The sequence below is a fragment of the Xenopus tropicalis genome, chromosome 6, assembly GCF_000004195.4.
Source record: "Xenopus tropicalis strain Nigerian chromosome 6, UCB_Xtro_10.0, whole genome shotgun sequence".
In the NCBI taxonomy this organism is placed as follows: domain Eukaryota; kingdom Metazoa; phylum Chordata; class Amphibia; order Anura; family Pipidae; genus Xenopus; species Xenopus tropicalis.
The window spans coordinates 140,521,724-140,544,579 of record NC_030682.2 but is presented as its reverse complement, the minus strand read 5'-3'; the positions used below and the strand labels follow the sequence as shown (position 1 = coordinate 140,544,579).

The following is a 22,856-nucleotide window of genomic DNA, read 5'->3' as shown; positions in this document are numbered from 1 at the left end:
CGGGCCGCGCCACAAGAGCGTGGTTTGTGGATAAACCGCACAGGAGGCCAATTAGCAGGTGGATGGGACAAGCTGACAGATGTACCTGTGCTCTAGGGATACGGTGACTGCATCCAACTGCTAAAAATAAAATCAATGTAGTGTTTTACAACGGCTTCAGGCTGGTACACGGCAAATGTTCTGTCCTGAGGGTGAATCCACATACAGTGCCTACAGGTTAACTAGGTGCCTCCCAGGGTGGCACTGGAGTCCAGCACGGAACCAATTTTAGACCGATTCGGCAGCTAATTGGCCCGTGTAGGGGAACTAACAACAGGCCTGCCTGACCGATATCTGGCCTGAAATCGCCCAGATATCAATTGGGCAGGTTAAAAAATTTAGTCAGATCGGGGACCGCATCGGCTCGTTTATGTGGTCCCAGATCCGACTTGGCCTATACACGTCGTTCTAATTTGATTGTTTGACCCCAGGGCCAACAACCAAATTAGCCTGGATTCGCCCGATATCGCCCACCCGCAGGTGGGGGATATTGGGAGAAGATCCACTCGCTTGGCTACATCACCAAGCAAGCGGATCTGAAGGTGTATGGCCACCTTAAGAGCACAATACAGTTAAGGAAAAGAAGCAGAGAGATGTGAGGGCAAAAAGGCAAAGGAAATACACAAAGCAGGTAAATAGGATAAACTAGTTAGAACCAAGGACTGGTGTTAAAACTAAAGAGACAAATTAGACTAAAATCGTGTAAAGGAGGCCATACACGGGCAGATTTCAGGTGCCGATTTGGGTTCTTCAGATCAATATAGCAGCTTATCTGTGTATGGGCACCCCCAACGGGCCTACCCGACCGACATCTGGCCTTAAATTGGCCAGATCTCCATTGGGCAGGTTTGATTTTCTGCCGGATCAGGGACCGCATGGGCTTGTTGATGTGGTCAGACGGGGCACCTTAGGTGGGCATGTCGGGAGAAGATCTGCTTGTTTGGTGACCTCACCAAGTGACCGGCTCTTACTGTGTATGGCCGTCTTAAGACTAAAAATACACAATGGGAAGCAATAAGTGGGAAATGGGAGGATAGGGGGATATTGTGCATGCACAATAAAGGTGGCCATACACGGTCCGATTGTAGCTGCCGATATTGGTCCCTTAGACTGATTCGGCAGCTTATCGGCCCGTGTAGGGGCACAAACGACAGGCCTGCCCGACCGATATCTGGCCTGAAATCAGGCAGATATCCATCAGGCAGGTTAAAAAATTTAGTCGGATCGGGGACCGCATCGGCTCGTTGATGCGGTCCCCGAACTGATTGTGCCTATTGCCGGCGTTCTAATTCTACCGTTTGGCTTGAATTCGCCCGATATCGGGAGAAGATCTGCTCGCTTGGCGACCTCGCCAGGCAAGCGGATCTTAACGTGTATGGCCACCTTAACTCTATACAGAGGGTCCAGTTGAACAACATCACCGGAATGGGCTGCAGATGTACATGCGTATCGACCCCCTGCGCTTAGGTAAGGAGGTGAGGTTTTTCCAACACAAATTACCTGTGTAAATATGTAACACATTTATGGCTGGATCAATGACATTTGAATGCAGGTACAGAATGCACAAGCGCAGGGTCAGAGGCCAAGGCTAAAACTCAAGTACTTCTAATTGGATAATGGGAGGAAAGGAAGCTGCCTGACAGCTGAGGAAACCCATTAGTGGATTAGTCAAAAGGTTTCCTATTCAGTATTATCACATGGTTAAAGGGCAACTATGCTGTAGCTAAAAAAAAAACAATCATCTTCTATAGGAATGGGAATTCTGTATAACTCACACATTACTGTATGCTGTAAAGGCTTTTCATTCTGAGTGAAATATCTGTTGGTATTGACAGGGCTGCTTTAAAGGGAAACTATACCCCCAGAATGAACACGTAACCAACAGACAGTTTATATTATGTTAAGTGGCCTATTAAAGAATCTCACAAACTGGAATATATATATCAGTAAATATTGCCCTTTTACATCCTTTCCCTTGAGCCGCCATTTAGTGATGGGCTGTGTGCTCCCTCAGAGATCAGCTGACAGGAAGTGATATAGCTCTAACTCTAACAGGAAGTAGTGTGGGAGCAAAAGGCACAACTCTGCCCATTCATTGGCTGATGGGGCCTAGCATGTTTGTGTGCCGTGGCTTGTTTGTGTGCACTGTGAAGCCTATGATCCCAGGGGGCGGCCCTTAGTACTTAAAATGGCCGTTTCCTATTTAGGATTACCCAATGGCACATACTACTAAAAAAGTATATTTATATGAAAATGGTTTATTTAGATGAAGCAGGGTTTTACATATGAGCTGTTTATGAAATATATTTTTATAGAGACCAACATTGTTTGGGGGTATAGTTTCCCTTTAAGTCCCCTTACCCCGTCTGATACACACAGTATTACAGACTCATAGACTAAACAGAACATCCAATGTGAATCATTAAAGGAGAAGGAAAGGTAAAAACTAAGTAAGCTTTATCAGAAAGGTCTATGTAAATACAGCCATAAGCACTCACAGAAACACTGCACTGAGTCCTCTGTCAAAAGAAACAGGATTTCTTGTCTGTTTGTTTTCCTGTGCCAGAGACACACAGCTCTCTTCTCTCACCCCTCTCTTGCTCCCCCCTCCCTGAAGAATGCTAAGAACTCCCTCATAGTCTTACAAACTGAGCAAGTACAGGGGTCTTGGGGCAGGAGTGAGGCATTATGGGAACTTTCTTTACAGAGCTCAGTGGTTTTTTTTTTTCCTATGAGGCTTCTGATCATCTGAATGGGAGAAATATGGGGAGACTTAAGGGCACTATTGAGAGAACTGAAGGTATGCCTGCAGCTTGAGATTAACTCTTTATTAGCCTTTCCTTCTCCTTTAATATTTCCAGTACCTGCTGTTTTGCCCACTAGGGCCGGGGCTTACCAGGTTTCAAACTGAACCAGTCTGACCCAGGTGGGAGGTGGTTGAGGGCGCTAAGAGAACCCTGGAGCTACTGCTTGGTTTGGGGGTGGCAGTAATTCAAGTGCTTTCCTGCGTCAATGGGCAAAAAAGTGCTCAATTCAAAACAAAAGGCAGGAAGGGCTGAGCAGCACCGAGTGCAACTATGCCTTAAAGTACATGTATCGGACCCATTATCCAGAATGCTCGGGACCTGGGGTTTTCCATATAAGGGGTTTTTCCGTAATTCAGATCTCCTCCCTTAAGTCTGCCAAAAAAATTATTTAAACAGTAATTAAACCCAATAGGGCTGTTCTGCCCCCAATAAGGGGTAATTATATCTTAGTTGGGATCATGTACAGGTACTGTTTTATTATTACAGAGAAAAGGGAATCATTTAACCATTAAATAAACCCAATAGGGCTGTTCTGCCCCCAATAAGGGGTAATTATATCTTAGTTGGGATCATGTACAGGTACTGTTTTATTATTACAGAGAAAAGGGAATCATTTAACCATTAAATAAACCCAATAGGGCTGTTCTGCCCCCAATAAGGGGTAATTATATCTTAGTTGGGATCAAGTACAGGTACTGTTTTATTATTACAGAGAAAAGGGAATCATTTAACCATTAAATAAACCCAATAGGGCTGTTCTGCCCCCAATAAGGGGTAATTATATCTTAGTTGGGATCAAGTACAGGTACTGTTTTATTATTACAGAGAAAAGGGAATCATTTAACCATTAAATAAACCCAATAGGGCTGTTCTGCCCCAATAAGGGGTAATTATATCTTAGTTGGGATCAAGTACAGGTACTGTTTTATTATTACAGAGAAAAGGGAATCATTTAACCATTAAATAAACCCAATAGGGCTGTTCTGCCCCCAATAAGGGGTAATTATATCTTAGTTGGGATCAAGTACAGGTACTGTTTTATTATTACAGAGAAAAGTAAAAACCATTTTTAAAAATGTGAATTATTTGATTAAAATGGAGTCTATGGGAGATGGTCTTTCCATAATTCGGAACTTTCTGGATATGGGGTCCGATACCCGTACCTTTAAAGAAAGTGGTTTTACAGGCAGCTGAATGCAGGGACAGTGCGTACGTACATAAGCCCTATTGTACCTGCGCAGTAATAATAACCAGGAGCCCGTCGGTGGTTTTCCTGGCTCTCTGCACACAAGCTCACAGTACAGACCTGTCTCAGACCACTTCCCGGGACATCTCAGAGCTTACGCAGAATATCAGTTTCAGGTTCCCATTCATAAATGCAGCAAGTGCAGCAGCGGTATATAAATATTGATTTAGCCACTAATTCTTTGCAAATGGACGTCAATCAGCTCGTCTGCGTTGTTCCTAAGCGATTCCCCGAAATGAACACCCGACTTGTCCTGGAACAAATTCGCAGAAACAGATGAACAGCGAGAAGATGATTGGCAGTTTCACAACAATAAAACAGCGTGATACAGAATATTGAAAATAAAGGTTTATTTCAACAGGAAACAAAACACATATGCAAACACAATTATTTTATTAACAATAATAGTATATGTAACATTTTAAACATTTTAATGAGAGCCACTGTGCTCCAACATCTGGTAAGGCACAATTGTTGGGCTATTAAACATTTACCCTAAATATAACCTTCGGTGTCCAAAAAGCCCTACTCACCTGTTTGCCTCCTACCCACCTGCCTGGGACCTGAACCCCTAGTTTTGGAATTCCTAGTTTTTGTCCCCCTTTGGAACCCCTAGTTTTTGCCTCCGAAACCCTCCCACATTAAGTGTAGTTGTAGTGCAGTGCACAGCTGCCAGACCTGACCCGCCAATGGGAACAGGCTGCTTGCCAATGATAAACACCCCATTCTGGTTGGTCAGTTGGTCTTGGTGGACTGGTGAGCAGATATGATCAGCCAATAACGAGGAAGGATTTTAATAAATGTAATTTCCAGAACAGAAATCATCTACAGTAGAAATAGGCAACCTGTAGAGAGTAAAGCAAAGCATCCAATAATCAGCCAGAGGTCCTTGGTGGATACTCAAGAGTTGTAATACATCATCTACCAACCAGCAGGTAGTCCAGTCCTGCACTAAGGAGAAATAACTAGAAAAGCCTTTGTGTTTAATGAGAATGGCTAAAGGTGGCCAGACACTGTGCGATCTGCTCATTCGGCAAGGTTGCAAAATGAGCAGATCATCTTCCAATTTGCCCACCTATGGTGGTTGATATTGGACTAATTGGATCATTTGGCTGTATTTGCCTGCAGAGTTGAAGCCTGTCAGACTGTGTGTATAGGGAAATGCCATATATGCTGATACCACCCTTGGTCTTGTAAGTTGGCCATACACAGGCAGAGTTCAGCTGTCGATTCAGCAGCCTATCTCCCCGTGTATGGGCACCCCTGACGGGCCTACACCAGCCAGTATCTACCCTACAATTGGTCAGATCTCGATGGATGCGTTGGACTGCATCAACTAGCTGATCCAAAGAAAAATTAAACCTGCCAGATCGAGATCTGGCCAATTGTAGGGTAGATACTGGCTGGGTAGGCCCGTCAGGGGTGCCTATACATGGGGAGATAGGCTGCCAAATAGACAGCTGAACTCTGCCTGTGTATGGCCAACTTAGGAAGCCTAGGGTGGTATCAGTATATATGGCATTTCCCTATACACACACAGTCTGACAGGATTCAACTCTGCAGGCAAATACAGCCCTTTACAAAAACAAAGAATTACACAACGTGTTTGCAATCTGCACTCCATGTCACGAGACACTTAACCAGCTTTTCTCTTCGGGAAGGAACGCAGCCAGCTGACTTCTTTTGCTCAATGGTGGCCTTTCTGTTTGTTCTGGACGTCAATGGCCCTTTTAAGCAGGGTGTCTGGCCCAAGATCCGATAACTGCATGTCAGAGTGGTCGCAGCCAATTATAGGACACCTAGAAAACAAGAACACAAAGATGAAGAGTTCCGTGCATGCTTGTTGTGCTTTAACGACACACAGGAGAAAAGCTGGGTTTATAGGATGTGCACTTATTTCTTGTGAAACAAGTGCCAGGGAGTGTCAGGGGGTTATTATATATATATAAAACCCTCATTAAGTTAAGGGGTAAGGGAATCCATTTTTGTTTGACTTGCCTCACCACTTTGGGCAGTTGCAGGGATGGAGATGGAAAAGAAGAGACATTGATTATAACATTCTAGGGGCAGGTTGATACTTATACAAGGCAGGTATATTGGGGGCGTACTGTATTTATTATACCTAATGTGCTTCAATAAACCACTACAGAAACAACCCCCCCCCCCCCACTTCTGATGCATGCCGTACAGTCAAAAATAAATTATGGTATTGCTACTTCCCCTTTAAGGTTTCTGCCTTTGGACAAGGGAATCTCATTGCCACTGCAGCCGGGTCTCTCCTTATAATGCACTCAAATGTAAAAGATCTGTGTCCGTTTTACTTGCTCTGTCCCTGGCCAGATAGCTTTCCTATGTCAGGGGGCAGGTACTGTAGCCAGAAATGATATTATTACAATATTATCGCTGATAGAAGGCAGCCCTAACTATCATAATATCAGTGAGAAGAGAAGGGACCCGAGCCAAGCCAGAAAACAGGACTCCCAGCACTGGTTATCAATGGGATAACTGGGTTCTGTATTATCAATGACTGAAGGGCCACAGGTTCAGTGTCGGACTGGGCCCACCAGAAAACCTTAGGCCCACTCTAACCTTCTCTGTTCACTCACGTTCTTTAGCCTTTTAATTACTTCTTTTTACATACTATTATCTATCCTTTCCTCCATTTCTTCTCATATAGAATTGAGTAATGGTCATGATATAGGCGTACAAGGCAAATGGTTGAGTGAGCAGGAGGGCCCACTGACACCTGGGCCCACCGGGAGTTTTCCTGGTAGGCCAGTCCGACACTGCACAGGTTGCAGTAACAGACTATCCCCCATATGTAATAAAAGGCACTAAGTAACCCACAGAAACCAATAAGATGTTTGCTTTTAAACAGGTGACCAGTAAATGCTTCCAGCTGATTGGTTGCTATGGGTTATTGCTCCTGGGCAAACTTAATGCCTCTTATTACATAACCCCCTATAACTGTTTTTAACACAATTTAACATGCAATGTGTCATTTGTAACAGTGTATTATTTACACTATTATGTAAAGCTTGTGGTGCCTTTCACATCAGATATACAGGAGGGACAGATGCTCCGGCTGCAATCAGACCCAAGTCCAGGGTAGGACTAAGCCCTAAAGTATATCATTTACCCATGTATCACCAACGAGGATCTGAAGTGTCTCTTTTTGACGTAACAAACGCAGAAGGTTTACCGTCTGTAAGTAATAAGGGGTTGGCTAGGGGTTGTTCATCTTTAAATGAAATTTTATTATGACACCGGCATTGATATTCCATTGGTTTTTATTTTTTATGATTTTTTAGTTTCGTTAGCTTTTTATTCCAGAGCTCTCCAGTTTGGAATCTGTAGCAGCTATCTGGTTGCTAGGGTCTTGTTTGTCTTAGCAACCAGGCATGGTTTGAACGAGACACTGGCATACGAATGACAGACTGGAATAATGAAGACCAACTGCAAAATGAACTATGAATAGGATATTCTATAATATACGTAAAGGTAACGCTGGGCTCTACTGTGCCTGAAGGTGAATTAAAGGGAAACAATACCTGTGGCTCATGTATTTACTGGGAAGCAGAACCTTTGTGGGCATGTTACTCAATACCAATAAAGAACCAAAACCAGTTTTAGGAACTTACGTAGCCCTCTTCTTCCTCTGGTGCTTGTCTTGAATTATCCTTTCTATGGCCTCCTTCTCATAGGTGTGACCGCATACTTTGTTTTTCACCGGGTTTGTCATTTTCATCTGCGGAAGATTGGAAACGTTTAGAATCTCAGAGTTTCATACCCAGGGGTTCTGTCTCGAGTCCACTAGTAAAGGGGTCGATCCCAGTGATTTCAGACACCCCGCAGAAGGGCAGGCTCGGGGCAGGGGTATTCTGCAGCTGGCAGTGGGGTGTTAGGGTTGTAGTTTGGCAGCAGTTGAAGTCAGACAGATTGGAAGCAGCTTAATATAGGTACAGATAGAGCACATTAGACATCTCTTGAGTATGGATATCCCCTATGCACAGGATACTAAATACTAAGTACACATAGGGCAGGCCTTGATAGTATATTGCATATATTTTATGTATGAAGCAGCCCTTTTTTAATCAGTTCTTATAAAAAGATGCAAATGCCCTTAATAGTGCACTGGATTAGTGATGTACGCGTTGTACCAGCAACCCACAGGTCCTGCAAGGAACCAATTTTTGAGACCTGGACCAGCAAGCTGCATTTTTATTTGCTTTGACCCGCTACCCAAGCTGCTGTGTAGCCATGGGGATAGCCATTGAAATAGGCACAGGTTACACAGAAGGAAAGCCCTGTAAAGCACCATTGTATTCTACAGAGCTTACCTTTTATGCAACATGTGCTTTCTCTCTTTCTTTCCAGTTTGGAAAATGTAAACACTAGTCCACAGCTTACAGACAGCATGCAGGAACTGCATAACCCACAATGCATTGCACTGGGATGTTCCTTTCCTTATTGACACCACGTGTGCAGCAGGGAATTGTGGGATTGGGAGGAGGCAGGCTGAAGGCAGGCTGAGGGACAGGCGACTACTGTTACATTTATTTGAGTCACAAAGTAGTCAGCCAGATCAGCAGGGGAACAGGGGGCGGGGCTTAGGGAACAGGGGGCGGGGCATAGGGAACTGTCCCAAACCATATTATTACATTAAACATCATGAAAAGGCTGCATATTTTTAATTGATGCATATTAAGTTTCTTGAAAGTATGTTTACTTTTTAAAAAGCTTCAGTTGTGTTTGGGTGGAGTTCCCCTTTAAGCTATTTAAAGCCGCGCTGCCAAACTGCATTGTGATGATCATGCCACATACCAGAGGCTCAGCCCTGGAACTATTCTGAATGATAACATCGTACACAAAAGCCTGTGCAGGTTACTGAATAGGATGGAGGCAACATAAATTCTTAGGATTGCAATGGCCGGCTCACACCGCCCAAGCTGGCCAGGTCATTTATATTCTGTATTTTTAAAATCCGTACCCTTTGCTTTCTATAGCGAGTACAAACACAGGCCCGGGAACGTGTAGAAAGAAACCCAATTACCCAGCGAGTGAAGCCGTGGCACGAACTCACCAAGGAACAGTCAACTACCCCACCCACATATTTGTAGTTGTTTTTTTTCCGTTTCAGACACTACATCTCTGTGTAGAATAGACTGGAATGCCTAGAAAAGCACTAGCATTATTGTGACAAACCCTGCACGGAAGCACGCAATTGGCTTCGCTGTCAAACTGCAGAACAAACCTGTTTTTTAGGAATATTTTTGAAGTTGTTTGTGGGTCAGAAATCTCAATATGGAACATGCAAATGCCAGTTATATAACTGAAGGACTTATGTATCTTTATTTCCTTTGTTTTATAGCTTCATTTAGGGGTTACAGGTATGAGACCCATTATCCAGAATGCTCAGGACCTGGGGTTTTCCAGATAAGGGATCTTTCTGTAATTTGGATCTCCATATCTTGTCTACTAAAAGATTATTTAAACATGAAATAAACCCAATAGGATTGTTTTGCTTCCAATAAGGGGTAATTATATCTTAGTTGGGATCAAGTACAGGTACTGTTTTATTATTACAGAGAAAAGGGAATCATTTAACCATTAAATAAACCCAATAGGGCTGTTCTGCCCCAATAAGGGGTAATTATATCTTAGTTGGGATCAAGTACAATGTACTGTTTTATTATTACAGAGAAAAGGGAATCATTTAACCATTAAATAAACCCAATAGGGATGTTCTGCCCCCAATAAGGGGTAATTATATCTTAGTTGGGATCAAGTACAGGTACTGTTTTATTATTACAGAGAAAAGGGAATTATTTAACCATTAAATAAACCCAATAGGGCTGTTCTGCCCCCAATAAGGGGTAATTATATCTTAGTTGGGATCAAGTACAGGTACTGTTTTATTATTACAGAGAAAAGGGAATCATTTAACCATTAAATACACCCAATAGGATTGTTCTGCCCCCAATAAGGGGTAATTATATCTTAGTTGGGATCAAGTACAGGTACTGGTTTATTATTACAGAGAAAAAGGAAATCATTTTTAAAAAATTAGAATCTGGATACCGGGTTTCCGGATCCCGGATCCCATACCTGTACTGGCTTGCACAACATGTCCTTGGTATTGGGCAACACCTACTACCAGGGTCAGACTAAGGGTGAGGGGCCCAAACAGGGCTTCTGCCTCAGGGGCACCCCCCAATGGCCCCGCCACCTTCAACCCCCCCGGGCCCCCAAGACCCATCCAACCCTCTCCCCCGAGTGCACTTATCTGCAGTGTGTCAGGGAGGGAAACTGGCTAATCAGTGGAGGACCTGTGGGGATCGGGTCAGTGCCACTGGGGCCCAGTCCGACGCTGCCTACTACTAGGAACAATGCCCCTATCCAGGCTCTATGCTGCTTTGGGGCACAGGGTGTTTAGGGGCCCCGGTGGGACACTAACCATTGCAGTGCCAATATATATTTAGGAGAAATCTCTCATTCCTAATGAGTGGGACCCTAAAAAGAGAATATTTATGTGCTACGTGGCACAAGCTGAGGCGGAACAACAACCAAATGGTTCCTAAAAGCACTGCATTGGTGAGATACGTAAAGTCTGATCTTCCCATGCAGAGGGAAAGGTTTAGCTGCTGAGCAGCACAGAAAAATAGCTGTGAAGACAAAATTTAATTCCCAAAATAATCCCCAGCATAAAACAGGGATCAGTAATTTACCTGTGTAATTGGGCATGTGAAGTTCTGCTGGCTTGGCATTACAGCTATGTCTTCATCAACGTTTTCAAAGGCTCCTTCTCCCTCCTCTTTCTCTCCCACTGTGGAACAGAGAATCACATCAACTATGCAACCACAAAACATTGAAAATACATAGTATCCTAAGAGAACTATAACAGAACTATAACAGTCCAGGAAAATGAGCAATTCTAGGTTTGTAATGATTAAGAATCACGATATTACTCCTGTCTATCCATATAGCTCAAGTCATGATATTACTCCTGACTATCCGTATAGCTCAAGTCATGATATTACTCCTGTCTATCCATATAGCTCAAGTCATGATATTACTCCTGTCTATCCGTATAGCTCAAGTCATGATATTACTCCTGTCTATCCATATAGCTCAAGTCATGATATTACTCCTGTCTATCCATATAGCTCAAGCCATGATATTACTCCTGACTATCCATATAGCTCAAGTCATGATATTACTCCTGTCTATCCATATAGCTCAAGTCATGATATTACTCCTGACTATCCATATAGCTCAAGTCATGATATTACTCCTGACTATCCATATAGCTCAAGTCATGATATTACTCCTGACTATCCATATAGCTCAAGTCATGATATTACTCCTGACTATCCATATAGCTCAAGTCATGATATTACTCCTGTCTATCCATATAGCTCAAGTCATGATATTACTCCTGACTATCCATATAGCTCAAGTCATGATATTACTCCTGACTATCCATATAGCTCAAGTCATGATATTACTCCTGTCTATCCATATAGCTCAAGTCATGATATTACTCCTGTCTATCCGTATAGCTCAAGTCATGATATTACTCCTGTCTATCCATATAGCTCAAGTCATGATATTACTCCTGTCTATCCATATAGCTCAAGCCATGATATTACTCCTGACTATCCATATAGCTCAAGTCATGATATTACTCCTGTCTATCCATATAGCTCAAGTCATGATATTACTCCTGACTATCCGTATAGCTCAAGTCATGATATTACTCCTGTCTATCCATATAGCTCAAGTCATGATATTACTCCTGTCTATCCGTATAGCTCAAGCCATGATATTACTCCTGACTATCCATATAGCTCAAGTCATGATATTACTCCTGTCTATCCATATAGCTCAAGTCATGATATTACTCCTGACTATCCATATAGCTCAAGTCATGATATTACTCCTGACTATCCATATAGCTCAAGTCATGATATTACTCCTGACTATCCATATAGCTCAAGTCATGATATTACTCCTGACTATCCATATAGCTGAAGTCATGATATTACTCCTGTCTATCCATATAGCTCAAGCCATGATATTACTCCTGACTATCCATATAGCTCAAGTCATAATATTACTCCTGACTATCCATATAGCTCAAGTCATGATATTACTCCTGACTATCCATATAGCTCAAGTCATATTACTCCTGTCTATCCATATAGCTCAAGTCAATGATATTACTCCTGACTATCCATATAGCTCAAGTCATGATATTACTCCTGTCTATCTATATAGCCCAAGTCGTGATATCACTTCTGGGTAGGAAACTACCATCTTTATAAGTGGATTAATGTGGGCACAACTGATCTGCCCATTATACCAGGTATCCAGTGGCACGTGTGTATCCTAGCTGGTCCTTTCTGACAGATTCTAAAATAGGCAAACACGACAAAAAGAGAATGGCATGGGCACATTTTGTGAGGGCCTAACCCTATTATTCAATCTACAGACAAAGCAAACGCTAGATATCATGGCAAAATAATTCCGTTGGACCAACAGAGCTTGTTGCCGCTGACGAACCAGAGACTGTTCTGGTTCTGCCCATGGAATTCCATTCTACGTTCCTGTGCGACCCAGGTGGCTGAACCCGGGCTCTGTGAAACGCGAAGAGGTTAAGCGAAGTATTTGTGAAATCGAGGGGTGAGATTAAGTGTGCTATATTTGTATGGGAACTGACGGCAGAGATTGTGCTTGTGACCTAGGCTCTTGCACTCTGGTGTCACTTCCTCGAGACCGTCCTGTTTATCTCCTAACCCCGAGTACAGGCGTTCACACAGACATTCTCCACATGCCAGCGGGACATGCACTCAGGTTCCCATAAGGGTATAAGGCTGGGAGATTACTTGCTTCTGTACAGCCTTTCTTGTTCTATGACATTTCTGTGAATTATTCCTTGCACGGCAACATTACAGATACAACCAGTCTCCCTAGTCCTACGGCTTCATCTAATTTTTAGTTTTTGTTATTTTTTTTTTAACTTCACAGCCTTCAAACTTGGAGTAACTTAAATAAAAATGTAAGAGAAAAAAAATGGAATATTTGATAAATTTGCAGCGTCAGGGGCATTTCAAGAAGGAAGTAGCCCATTTCCTTTCGTTTTGCTATAATCTTGGCATTTACAGGAATTTCCTATGCCGAAGCAAGCAGTTGTGCTGTTTGACATTATGAATCAGTGCTCAATACAAAGCAGAGCTATTATGGTTTTCAGCCTGAATGCACCTAGGGGGCAGCTCCAACCGCAGGCTCCATCAGGGAGATTATAGGATGATCATGAAATGTATTGTTCTTTTAGATTTTGTGCTTTGGTGATGGCAAATTTATGGCAACGTTACCCCAGAAACCAGTTATTTTTAGTGGGACAGCACAAGGAAGTAGGGTTCCCGTCAGTTATATAGTGGATAGTGGGAGAAAACCCAACTTCCTCTGTGGTTACAGTCAAGCCTATGGGCTTAGGCAGCTGTGCCAATAAAGTCCCCCCCTCTCAATATTTTTGATTTATTAATAGACAAATCCAGCCTTCTGCTTGTAAAGTAAGATGCTTGTAAAGTAAGAGAGATATCTTCAAATTCAGACTTTGAAATGGACCAGAAATTTCTAATAGGACCTACTGGGCAAAGGGCATCTTACAAGAAATGCTTAAGCCAAGCAGAAAGCCGGAACGCAAAAAGGAGGAGAAGTTTGTCATACACAGACAGATATACTAGAGTTTTTAACATATTTGTATCTTGGCTAGCTTGCTTGAATTGGTCTGATCTGACTGTCTGGCCTCTGGGCCAAGGATCAGATAACACTGGGGGCCAATGTAGACCCATCGTACCACAACCACATCCATGGCCCAACCTTCCTAATCAATATTGACACCTGTCAAGTGTGGAACATTATGCACCCACTGTTGGTCCATGTATGGCTAGCGCAACACAAGAGAGCTCTTTTATTACCTGCCCCAAACACTAAGATGACAGGGTTACAGGGCTAGTAGCAGGGAGTCTCAAGTGGCCCAGACAAGAACACTTAATTCACAGCTTACAGCAGATTGTCTTATTGTCTTTAACTTAAGTTACCCAGCCTAGAAAATGGAAAGTGTTCCTTAGACCAGGGGTCCCCAAACTTTTTTACTCGTGAGCCAACACTCAAAAAGTGTTGGTGAGCCACACAAGCATGAAAAAAGTTCCTTGTGGACTGCTGGCCTGCAGGAGGCTCATATTGGGGTAAAACTGTGTCTCTGGGCTTTCAAAACTTGCCTCCAAGTCAAAATGGCTCCTACGTTGAGGCCACTGGGAGCATCAAAAGGGGAGGTGAGCAACATGTTACTCACACTGGTTGGGGATCACTGACTTAGATTGCAGAAACAAAACATGTAATAATCAGTTTACTGTAGCATTATAGGGCTATCAGAGTATGTTAAGCTTCTCCTTGCAGAGTTTTTGTTTTGGTTAATATCTACGTCATTATAAGAGGGAGGGCTGTGGCTACACAAACCAGAAGGTTTCTGCCCGTAACTGCAGCCACTGGAACAAGCTGACTGGAAGAACATTCCAGTTGGTTGCAGGTAAGTGGCTGTGTAGTGCAGATGGCTATAGCTGACTGACTGTACTTGTATGTGTCTCAGTGATTCAGCTGGCTAGATATTCGCCCGGCTACAGATCACTGAATGTGAATATACACTGCGCATCTGTATATCTAAAGTTTGCCATAGGTGTTTTGGTCACTTTAGTATGAAAGGCTGGCTATGCGCAGAGAAGTCCATGTGTACAAAGAAGAGAACATTAACATAGAAGGAAAGGCTTAATCACCAGCCCGGGTTACAATTCCAGTGTGTGCTGTGCCACCAACTTGCCCCCTGTCCCAGCGGCTGTGCGACTACCCTGGGCCATACGCATGTGCCCTTTAAAAGTTTCGATTTTACTCTACTGAACACGTCCACAGCCCAGGGAAGAGACCTCCCAGTGTTTGAAGATAGTGATCATTGGGGGTTGCATAATCAACCGGAAAACCCTGGCAATCAAGCCTTTCCTTTCCCTTTAAAACATTAAAAGATGACGTCACACATTCCAACATGAGAAGAGAATGAGGGCATCGCCTTTAAAGCAAACGCTAGGAAAAGAGTCACTTTCCCGAGGAGTTTAATGTTGATTTAGTAAGAGTAATATGGCAGCGAGACACGGCTGATGAGCGTACAGAAGGGTGAGAGCGAAGTACTTGTTGTAATTGAATGTCACTAGCAATGGCCATTTTAGTCTTCTTTCAACGTTCGGATATTGATCTTATGTTTAAATGCAACTCACATTCAGCGTGAAATTGTAGGATAAAGCCCTAAAAATAACAAATGGGAGGATGTTCTGAACATGAAATAGTTGGCAGCACCAATCGTACCAAAGTGACTCCCATTGTAGGGCCCCCAAGGGTATCGGCAGATACACAATACAGACGCAGATTTTATCATAATAACCTGCCCGATCGACTAAATAACCAATCGCCATGGTATGAAAATTATCAGGGCAATAATTCTGAGCCCACAAATGGTCTGAAAATCATAAAACTAGGTTTTATACGATGTTAGCAGTGTGTGTATGGCTTTATTGTGGTGAAATACAATCTGGACAGAGTGAAGGATATGTACAATTCATCTCCAAATGTAGATAAACTACTGACTGGACAGCAATGTAAGTTTCAGGAGGAAATATATTAAAAGGTCCAGGAGGAATAGGCAGCATATATATATATATAAGAGCCAGGAGAAGCTAGCCTTCTCAACGATCATCTGACCAATCATATTTCTATTGTTCTGTTTATTCAAGAAGTCGGTTCCTTCTATCTCACTCCCTGATGTACTATAAGGGTAAGAACCCACAGAGTGAGTTACTTGCCCGCGACAGATCTCTGCTATGGCAGGTGAGTAACTGCTTCGAAAAGGCTTTCCATCAGCAACAATAGAAGTCGCCGGTGGAAAGCCCCTCGCACCGCTCCTGTTCCGAAGTTGCACAAAGTTGCATGCAGGAGGAAACTTCATGCTACTTCGGATTACCAAAGCGACACAAAGGACTTTCCACCGGGGGCTTCTATTATTGTCAGGGCCAGAACTAGGGGTATGCAGAAGAAACACCTGCCTAGGGCGCAACTGTGAGGGGGCGCTAGGCAGGTACGTCTTTTGCCACCCCTAGTCGGGGTTCTCTTACCCCCACATTTGATTTCCCGGGCGCTCCCTGCGCCCCCTGTCCCCACGTGTGCGAGCATTCGTGCACGCCGGGGGGGCGACTTGGCCCACCTCTGATTGTTGTAGTTGGAAAGCCTTTTTGGGGCGGTTACTCGCCCGCGAGAGCAAAGATCTAACACAGGGCGAGTAACTCGCTCTGTGGGTTCTTACCCTTACATTTTCAAACCTCCCCAACTAGCCAGTATCCATTGCACAAAGATAATGATCGTCCATCCAGCATACATGTACTGAAAACTGTACAGAATGTGTTTGGAATCATGCCTTGCTCTGTTCATTGTTGGTATATAAGCCTCACTCTACACCTTTCATACACTGAGGAAATGACAGGCAGCGGCTATTTTTGTGCTTTGTTGTGAAAGAGCTGTAAATATAAAGTGACAGAAGGGTATGGCCCTTTCATACAGCACTGAGTCACGGGACGGCCTGCAACGTTCAGTTCTTTTTTACGACAGAAATAAGTAGAATTGCCAAAGGCAGCATTTACTCTCCCTCGAAAGTCACGCCCAAACGTACTGATCCCAAGAAAGAAAACAATCTGCTCTATTTACTAAATCACTATATGACTAAACCCATGGCTGCTTAGCAATGCATTAGAGACCTTTTTGGCTTATGATGGGTTAAAGGTATCTGTACCCGCCCGGGTCTTTTTAGCCCTCTTCTGTATACACGTTGTTAAAGCAGACTAAGCCTGCTCACACCTGTGCAAGATTAGCCTTTTAGGGTACATGGGGATTTTTTGGGCACTTCAAAGGACATGTAAACCCCACACAAAAAAATTAATCAGTGAACAGCCTCTTTGAAATCTTTCAATAGCTGCCACGCTGGTTGTTCAAAGGTTAATAGTAAGGATGCAGCATCCCCTTAATCATTTAGGATCCTTTCTCCTCCTCTAACCTATCCCTCCCTTAGGAGATGGCTCTTGGCTTACTGAGCATGCTCAGTTCTTCTCAACACCCTCCATTCTAGCAGCCAATGAAGAAACAGCATTGGAAGTTTCCACAAAAACTCTGCTTGAGCTGTGCACTCTGCTAGAGAAACAAGGTTTTTAGTCCCTGACTTTAGATAAAATATATCCTAAAATCTAACCCTTTACATGCCATGTGACGCAACAATGTATAGAATTGTTTTACCCCGCCCACTTCTGTTGAAGTCACTTCCAGTTTGCAACAACAGCACTTCCTGTTTAATGGTGGTCAATAGGTTGTGGATAAGGTCGTTGCGGGTCGGGGTACAAGCGGGTAGAAACGCGGGTTGCCGATCCATCTTCCTGGATGCAGGTCCGGGTCAGGTTTCAAATACTGGTTCCGCTAGTTTAGATCCCTGTATTGAAAGGTTTTTAGTCCCTGACTTTAGATAAACAATACCCTGAAATCTAACCCTTTACATGCCATTCACTAATAATTGCTTATGCCAAGGAAACAGATCTGTAGAAACAATAGAAAGTGAGCGCATGATGGTGAATGAAGGGGATTATACGGCTAACTGGCACCTACTAACAAGGTAGGAATAGGGAGCATGTATTCCTGCCCGCTGACAGTCTGCATATTATGCCGAGTGGATGCATTAGTAAAGCCAAGAGTTTGCACATTATGACAAGATAATAAATCAGCAGAACATAGAGTATATGGAATAGAACAAGGGAATTGCTGTATCCGAGAGTTGAAATACTTTTCTCTATCAACATTATATCCGCTTTGGATTATTAATGCGTCTGAAAGTTTTAAAGTAGTCCATCCCATCATCCAATAGATTTGTAGGAAATACTATATGGCCAAAAGTAATGGGACGCATATGAAGTTGCTTCTCTCTTTGTCGTTATAACAACCTCTGATCTTTTGGGCAGATTCCCACTAGATTTCGGAACATTGTTTTTGGGATTTGCTTCCATTTATACATAAGACGCTGGGCATTGATGTTGCGGATCAGGCCTGTCGTACGGTCAGGTTCCAATTTACCACATAGGTGTCAGTTGGGTTAAAGTCAGACTTGGAACAGGCCAGTCTAGTTCTTCCACTCCATTCTCAACAAACCCATTCGGTATGGACCTCACTTGGGGTTATTATTGTGCTGAAACTGTAAAGAACCTAAATGAAACTGTCAAAAATGTGACTGCATATTGTACAATGGGGGAACATTACTCACTATATAATATTTGGTCTGGTCATTGTGCAAATGGTAAATGATATTTAAACCATGTTCAGTGACATTGGGGTTGAGCCCACTGCAGAGCTGGCACAGAAGCAGATAATGTTTCAAAAGACTGGGGGCAAAAAATCAAATGAACTAACTGAACAGGAAAAGGTGGGGGCATTGTGCAGCGTTTTGATAAAATACGCGAAGGCTGACAGTAGCACATTTCATGTTTGGTTGGAATGGTTGTAGGAAATGTTAAAAAAAGCTTTGAAGAAATTCATAACTTGAATGTGAAATGTGTCAGCTATATAGCTCTCACAACCGAGCCCCCAGCCAAGGTGCATCTAGGTGTATCTCATTTGAGTCTTGAAAAAACCTCGGGGGAAGCTTCGGCCGACCTCGAAGGAGAGTTTGAAAACCCTTTCCCTTTGGAGCCTTTTGGTCCGGGGGTCGGAGATAAAGGGGCCCTCTCCCTAGCCTCGGCGAAGGAGGGCTCAAAGACTCGTTTTTTTGCCTGAGCCTTTTGGCCTGTGGGAATCGAGTACGGTGGCCTTGTCCTTTTTAGGACTGGCCAGTTTGCACCCTTTGTGCACGTAATTTTGCACTTAGGAACTGAAAGCACTGACCTCGGGCTTTAAAAAAAAATGATGTAGAGAGTGCTATGCTGAGAGATTTGCAAATGGCCTTCATTTTTTACTGTTTGCAGTTTTTGAATTATTTAGCTTTTTGTTTCAGTAGCTATCTGGTTGCTAAGTTTTAATTTAACCCAGCAACCAGGCAGTGGTTTGAACAGGAATATGAATAGAAGAGGGACTAAATAGAAAGACAAGCAATAAAGGTAACAATAACAATAAAATTGTAGCCTTACAGAGCAACAGCTTTTTGGCTGCCGGGGTCAATTAACTCAAAGGTGAACCACCCCTTTAAGTGGTTAAGGAAGTAATTGTCGTCTAGGCATGTTCTGCAAAGGAGCAGCCGACGGTTTGAATATACGTATTTATAGACCTATAAGGAAAAATAATCAACCTACACCCTAGGGTTATTAAAATACCACTTTTACTATGCGTTTAACCTTTATTAATATAACACTACCGGAATACATTTAAGAAATGGGTCCTTTGCTAGTGACAATAGTTTTCTGTTCCATGGAAGAGGGAGATTGAAAAAGAACTTTATAATGGACGCTCTGCAGGCAAACAAAAGGGGCAAATGTCCTGGGCCTTGTATTGATTTGCCTAGTGAAAGCCCTATGAGTGATTGTACCCCTTCTGCCTTGACAGCAATATGTGAATTATTGCTGGGATCTCAAACTTGCACATTGTTTCCACATACAAAAAAAAAGTCATATTTCAAGGTCATCTATTCTTATAGCCACGGGATCATTAGATGCTGTATTCGCAGCAATGCCAAGAATGCCTCCTACATGGAAGAGAATAGGACTTTGCTTAAAGCATGAAGAGGAAGGAAGGCAGAAAGGAAGGAAGCTTATAATGGAGCATTCTTATCTATAAGGAATAATACGCTGGTCACTCGGCCGTTCGGCACACAGTTCATCTGTTCGTGCAAATGCCAAGCCATTTATTTTTAAAGGATTTTATTTTGGGTTCAGAGCCAAAAATAAAGGGGCAAGCCCAGGGAGTTCCATTTGTGCTTGAACTTTGTCCCCTTTAGTGAACAGATGCCGTATCATTGACCCCAAGCAACACGCAAGGAATGACCTTACTGACTGCCGGCATCTCGGGGTTAAATACCATTTCTGCTGGGAGTCCATGCCTGATTCACTTCATTCAAGCAGGGATTTAGGGCTGAGTAAATCATGGAAGGGTCTCACCAAAGGCCTGAGTGAATATGAGGTTGCTATGGGACACTGTTCATACATCAAACATGATTTAAGGATGAAAGGTTATACCCCGATCATTTTAAATGTGGGATTGAATATCTTCAGCATCCTATTGATGTAGTTCTGTTGATTTAGTTCTGCAATTACTATAGGTCAGCATCCCAGATACCTAAAAAGTATATAAAAAACCAAAGCAACATGAGAATGAAACAAATGTAAAAAATCATAAACAGAGTTCCTTATGTCAAATCCACTGGTTTCCCACCCTTAATGTTCTTTCTGGTGCAGCCCCATAAAGAGTACTTTATATACAAAGAGTTAAGAGTTGAAAGGTTGCTAACTGTGCATAGAATACCATTATACAGATATATTAGATCCAGTGGTAAAACAGAACTCAGATAAACATTTCATCTAATAACCCCACTAGTATATTTCTATTTCACAACTGGTTCTGAAGTCAAGAAAGTGGAATTTTTTGAAATCCAATCTATGACTTTGGGAAACAGTGGCAGGATACAGAACAGATAACTTTTAGGTTTGGGCCCCTTTCCTGTACTTCAAGGGATATCCCCCAAAAAAATGTGTTAACATAGTAACTCAATAACATAGTAAGTTAGTCTGAAAAAAACCCACAACCATCAAGTTTAAACTTTATATCTATAATAAAACCTGCCTAACTGCTAGTTGATCCAGATGAAGGCAAAACAACCCTCTGAAGCCTCTCCAATTATAATAATTATTTTCAGACTCCAAGATGGCAAACCGACCAGTCCCTTGGTCAACTTGTATTATGAGCTGTTTTCAGTAGCCCTGTAATTCCTCACTTGCTAAAAAGCCACCCAACCCCTTCTTGAAGCTATCTGATGAACTTTTTCTCTCAAATTTAAACCTAACAAAAGTTCAGGCTGTGCTCCCCATTCCCTACACATTCTTAAATTGTTTCAATGAGAACAAAAAGTAGAATTATTGAGGGCTGCCATTGTGATTTCTTCCCCAAACTGTCACTCTCGTCTGAATAAAAGTGCTTCAACCTTTCGTTTACCTTTAAAAGAGAGAAACTGGTAATATTGTACAGCTAAGGGGACCAGGGAATTTCCAGATAAGGGTCTTTCTATAATTTGGATCTCCATACCTTTAGTCTACTATAAGCCATTTAAAAATTAAATAAACCCAATAGGATTGTGTTGCCACCAATATGGATTCATGCAGCTTACTTAGGATGAAGTACAGGTATGGGACCTGTTATCAAAAATGCTCGGGACCTGGGGTTTTCCAGATAAGGGATCTTTCGTAATTTGGATCTCCATAACGTAAGTCTGCTAAAAATCATTTAAATATTGAATAAACCCAATAAGACTGTTCTGCCCCCAATAAGGGGTAATTATATCTTAGTTGGGATCAAGTACAGGTACTGTTTTATTATTACAGAGAAAAGGGAATCATTTAACCATGAAATAAACCCAATAGGGCTGTTCTGCCCCAATAAGGGGTAATTATATCTTAGTTGGGATCAAGTACAGGTACTGTTTTATTATTACAGAGAAAAGGGAATAATTTAAACATGAAATAAACCCAATAGGGCTGTTCTGCCCCCAATAAGGGGTAATTATATCTTAGTTGGGATCAAGTACAGGTACTGTTTTATTATTACAGAAAAAAAGGAAATCATTTTTAAAAATTAGAATTATTTGCTTGTAATGGAGTCTATGGGAGATGGCCTTTCCGAAATTTGGAACTTTCTGGATAACGGGTTTCTGGATAAAGGATCCCATACCTGTACAAGGTACTGTTTTATTATTGCAGAGAAAAAGGTAATTAACTTTAAAAGTTAGAATTATTTGCTTAAATGGAATCTACAGCTGATGGCTTTCCTGTAATGTGGAGCTTTCTGGATAATGGGTTTCAAAATAAGGGATCCCATGCCTTTATTGCAATTTTAATTGATGTCAGGCAGCGGCATGTATTAAAATAGAGTTATCACAAAACAATGCCATGTATGTGTGAAAAAACAGGTCTATTAGTGCCAGGTAAAATAGCAGCTCAACCTTGAGAGGATTTATTAAGTCATTTACATGAGGACTAATTAAAAACAACAATAAAAAAACTGTTACTCGGAAAGAATTCAGCAAAAGTTGCTGATGAGCGGGATCGGCCCCGGCTAATGCATTATAAAACATTAACAGTGCAAGGAAGCGGTAAACCACTTGTGCTTAGTGACCTGGGCAGTATCATTAACGTAAGTGCACTTAATGACCTTGGCAATGCGCAAAATGCACTTGTTTGTTTATGAGATGAGAAAACCAACCGCATTGCACTCAGATCTCCCCGTGTTAACGAGATGATGGGGGACATCGTTTTCTTTATGTATCAGGGATGGTTTAAGGGGGTTTGCTTATGCTCTACAGGCACTCAATGTGTAGGGTATTAACTCAACCACTGAAAGGAAACAATTCCCTAAAACTAAATGGTTTCTGGTCACTCTGGTTGCACTTTGGGACAACACGGAAATACTGGAAAAAAAGTTCAGAGACG

At 42.4% G+C, this 22,856-nt stretch overlaps 1 protein-coding gene across 1 annotated transcript in view; it reads right to left on the bottom strand.

The window, feature by feature from the left end:
• Positions 1-4,425: 4,425 nt before the first annotated feature.
• The window catches only part of nsmce2 (NSE2 (MMS21) homolog, SMC5-SMC6 complex SUMO ligase), a 127,358-nt gene continuing 108,927 nt past the window's right edge, over positions 4,426-22,856 (bottom strand). The window contains exons 5-7 of the mRNA XM_031903509.1: positions 10,821-10,918; positions 7,734-7,840; positions 4,426-5,891 (exon numbers count right to left, since the gene is read on the bottom strand). Coding sequence (XP_031759369.1) covers positions 5,780-5,891; positions 7,734-7,840; positions 10,821-10,918 — 317 coding nt within the window. The 3' untranslated portion in view covers positions 4,426-5,779. The remainder of the gene's footprint in view (positions 5,892-7,733; positions 7,841-10,820; positions 10,919-22,856) is intronic.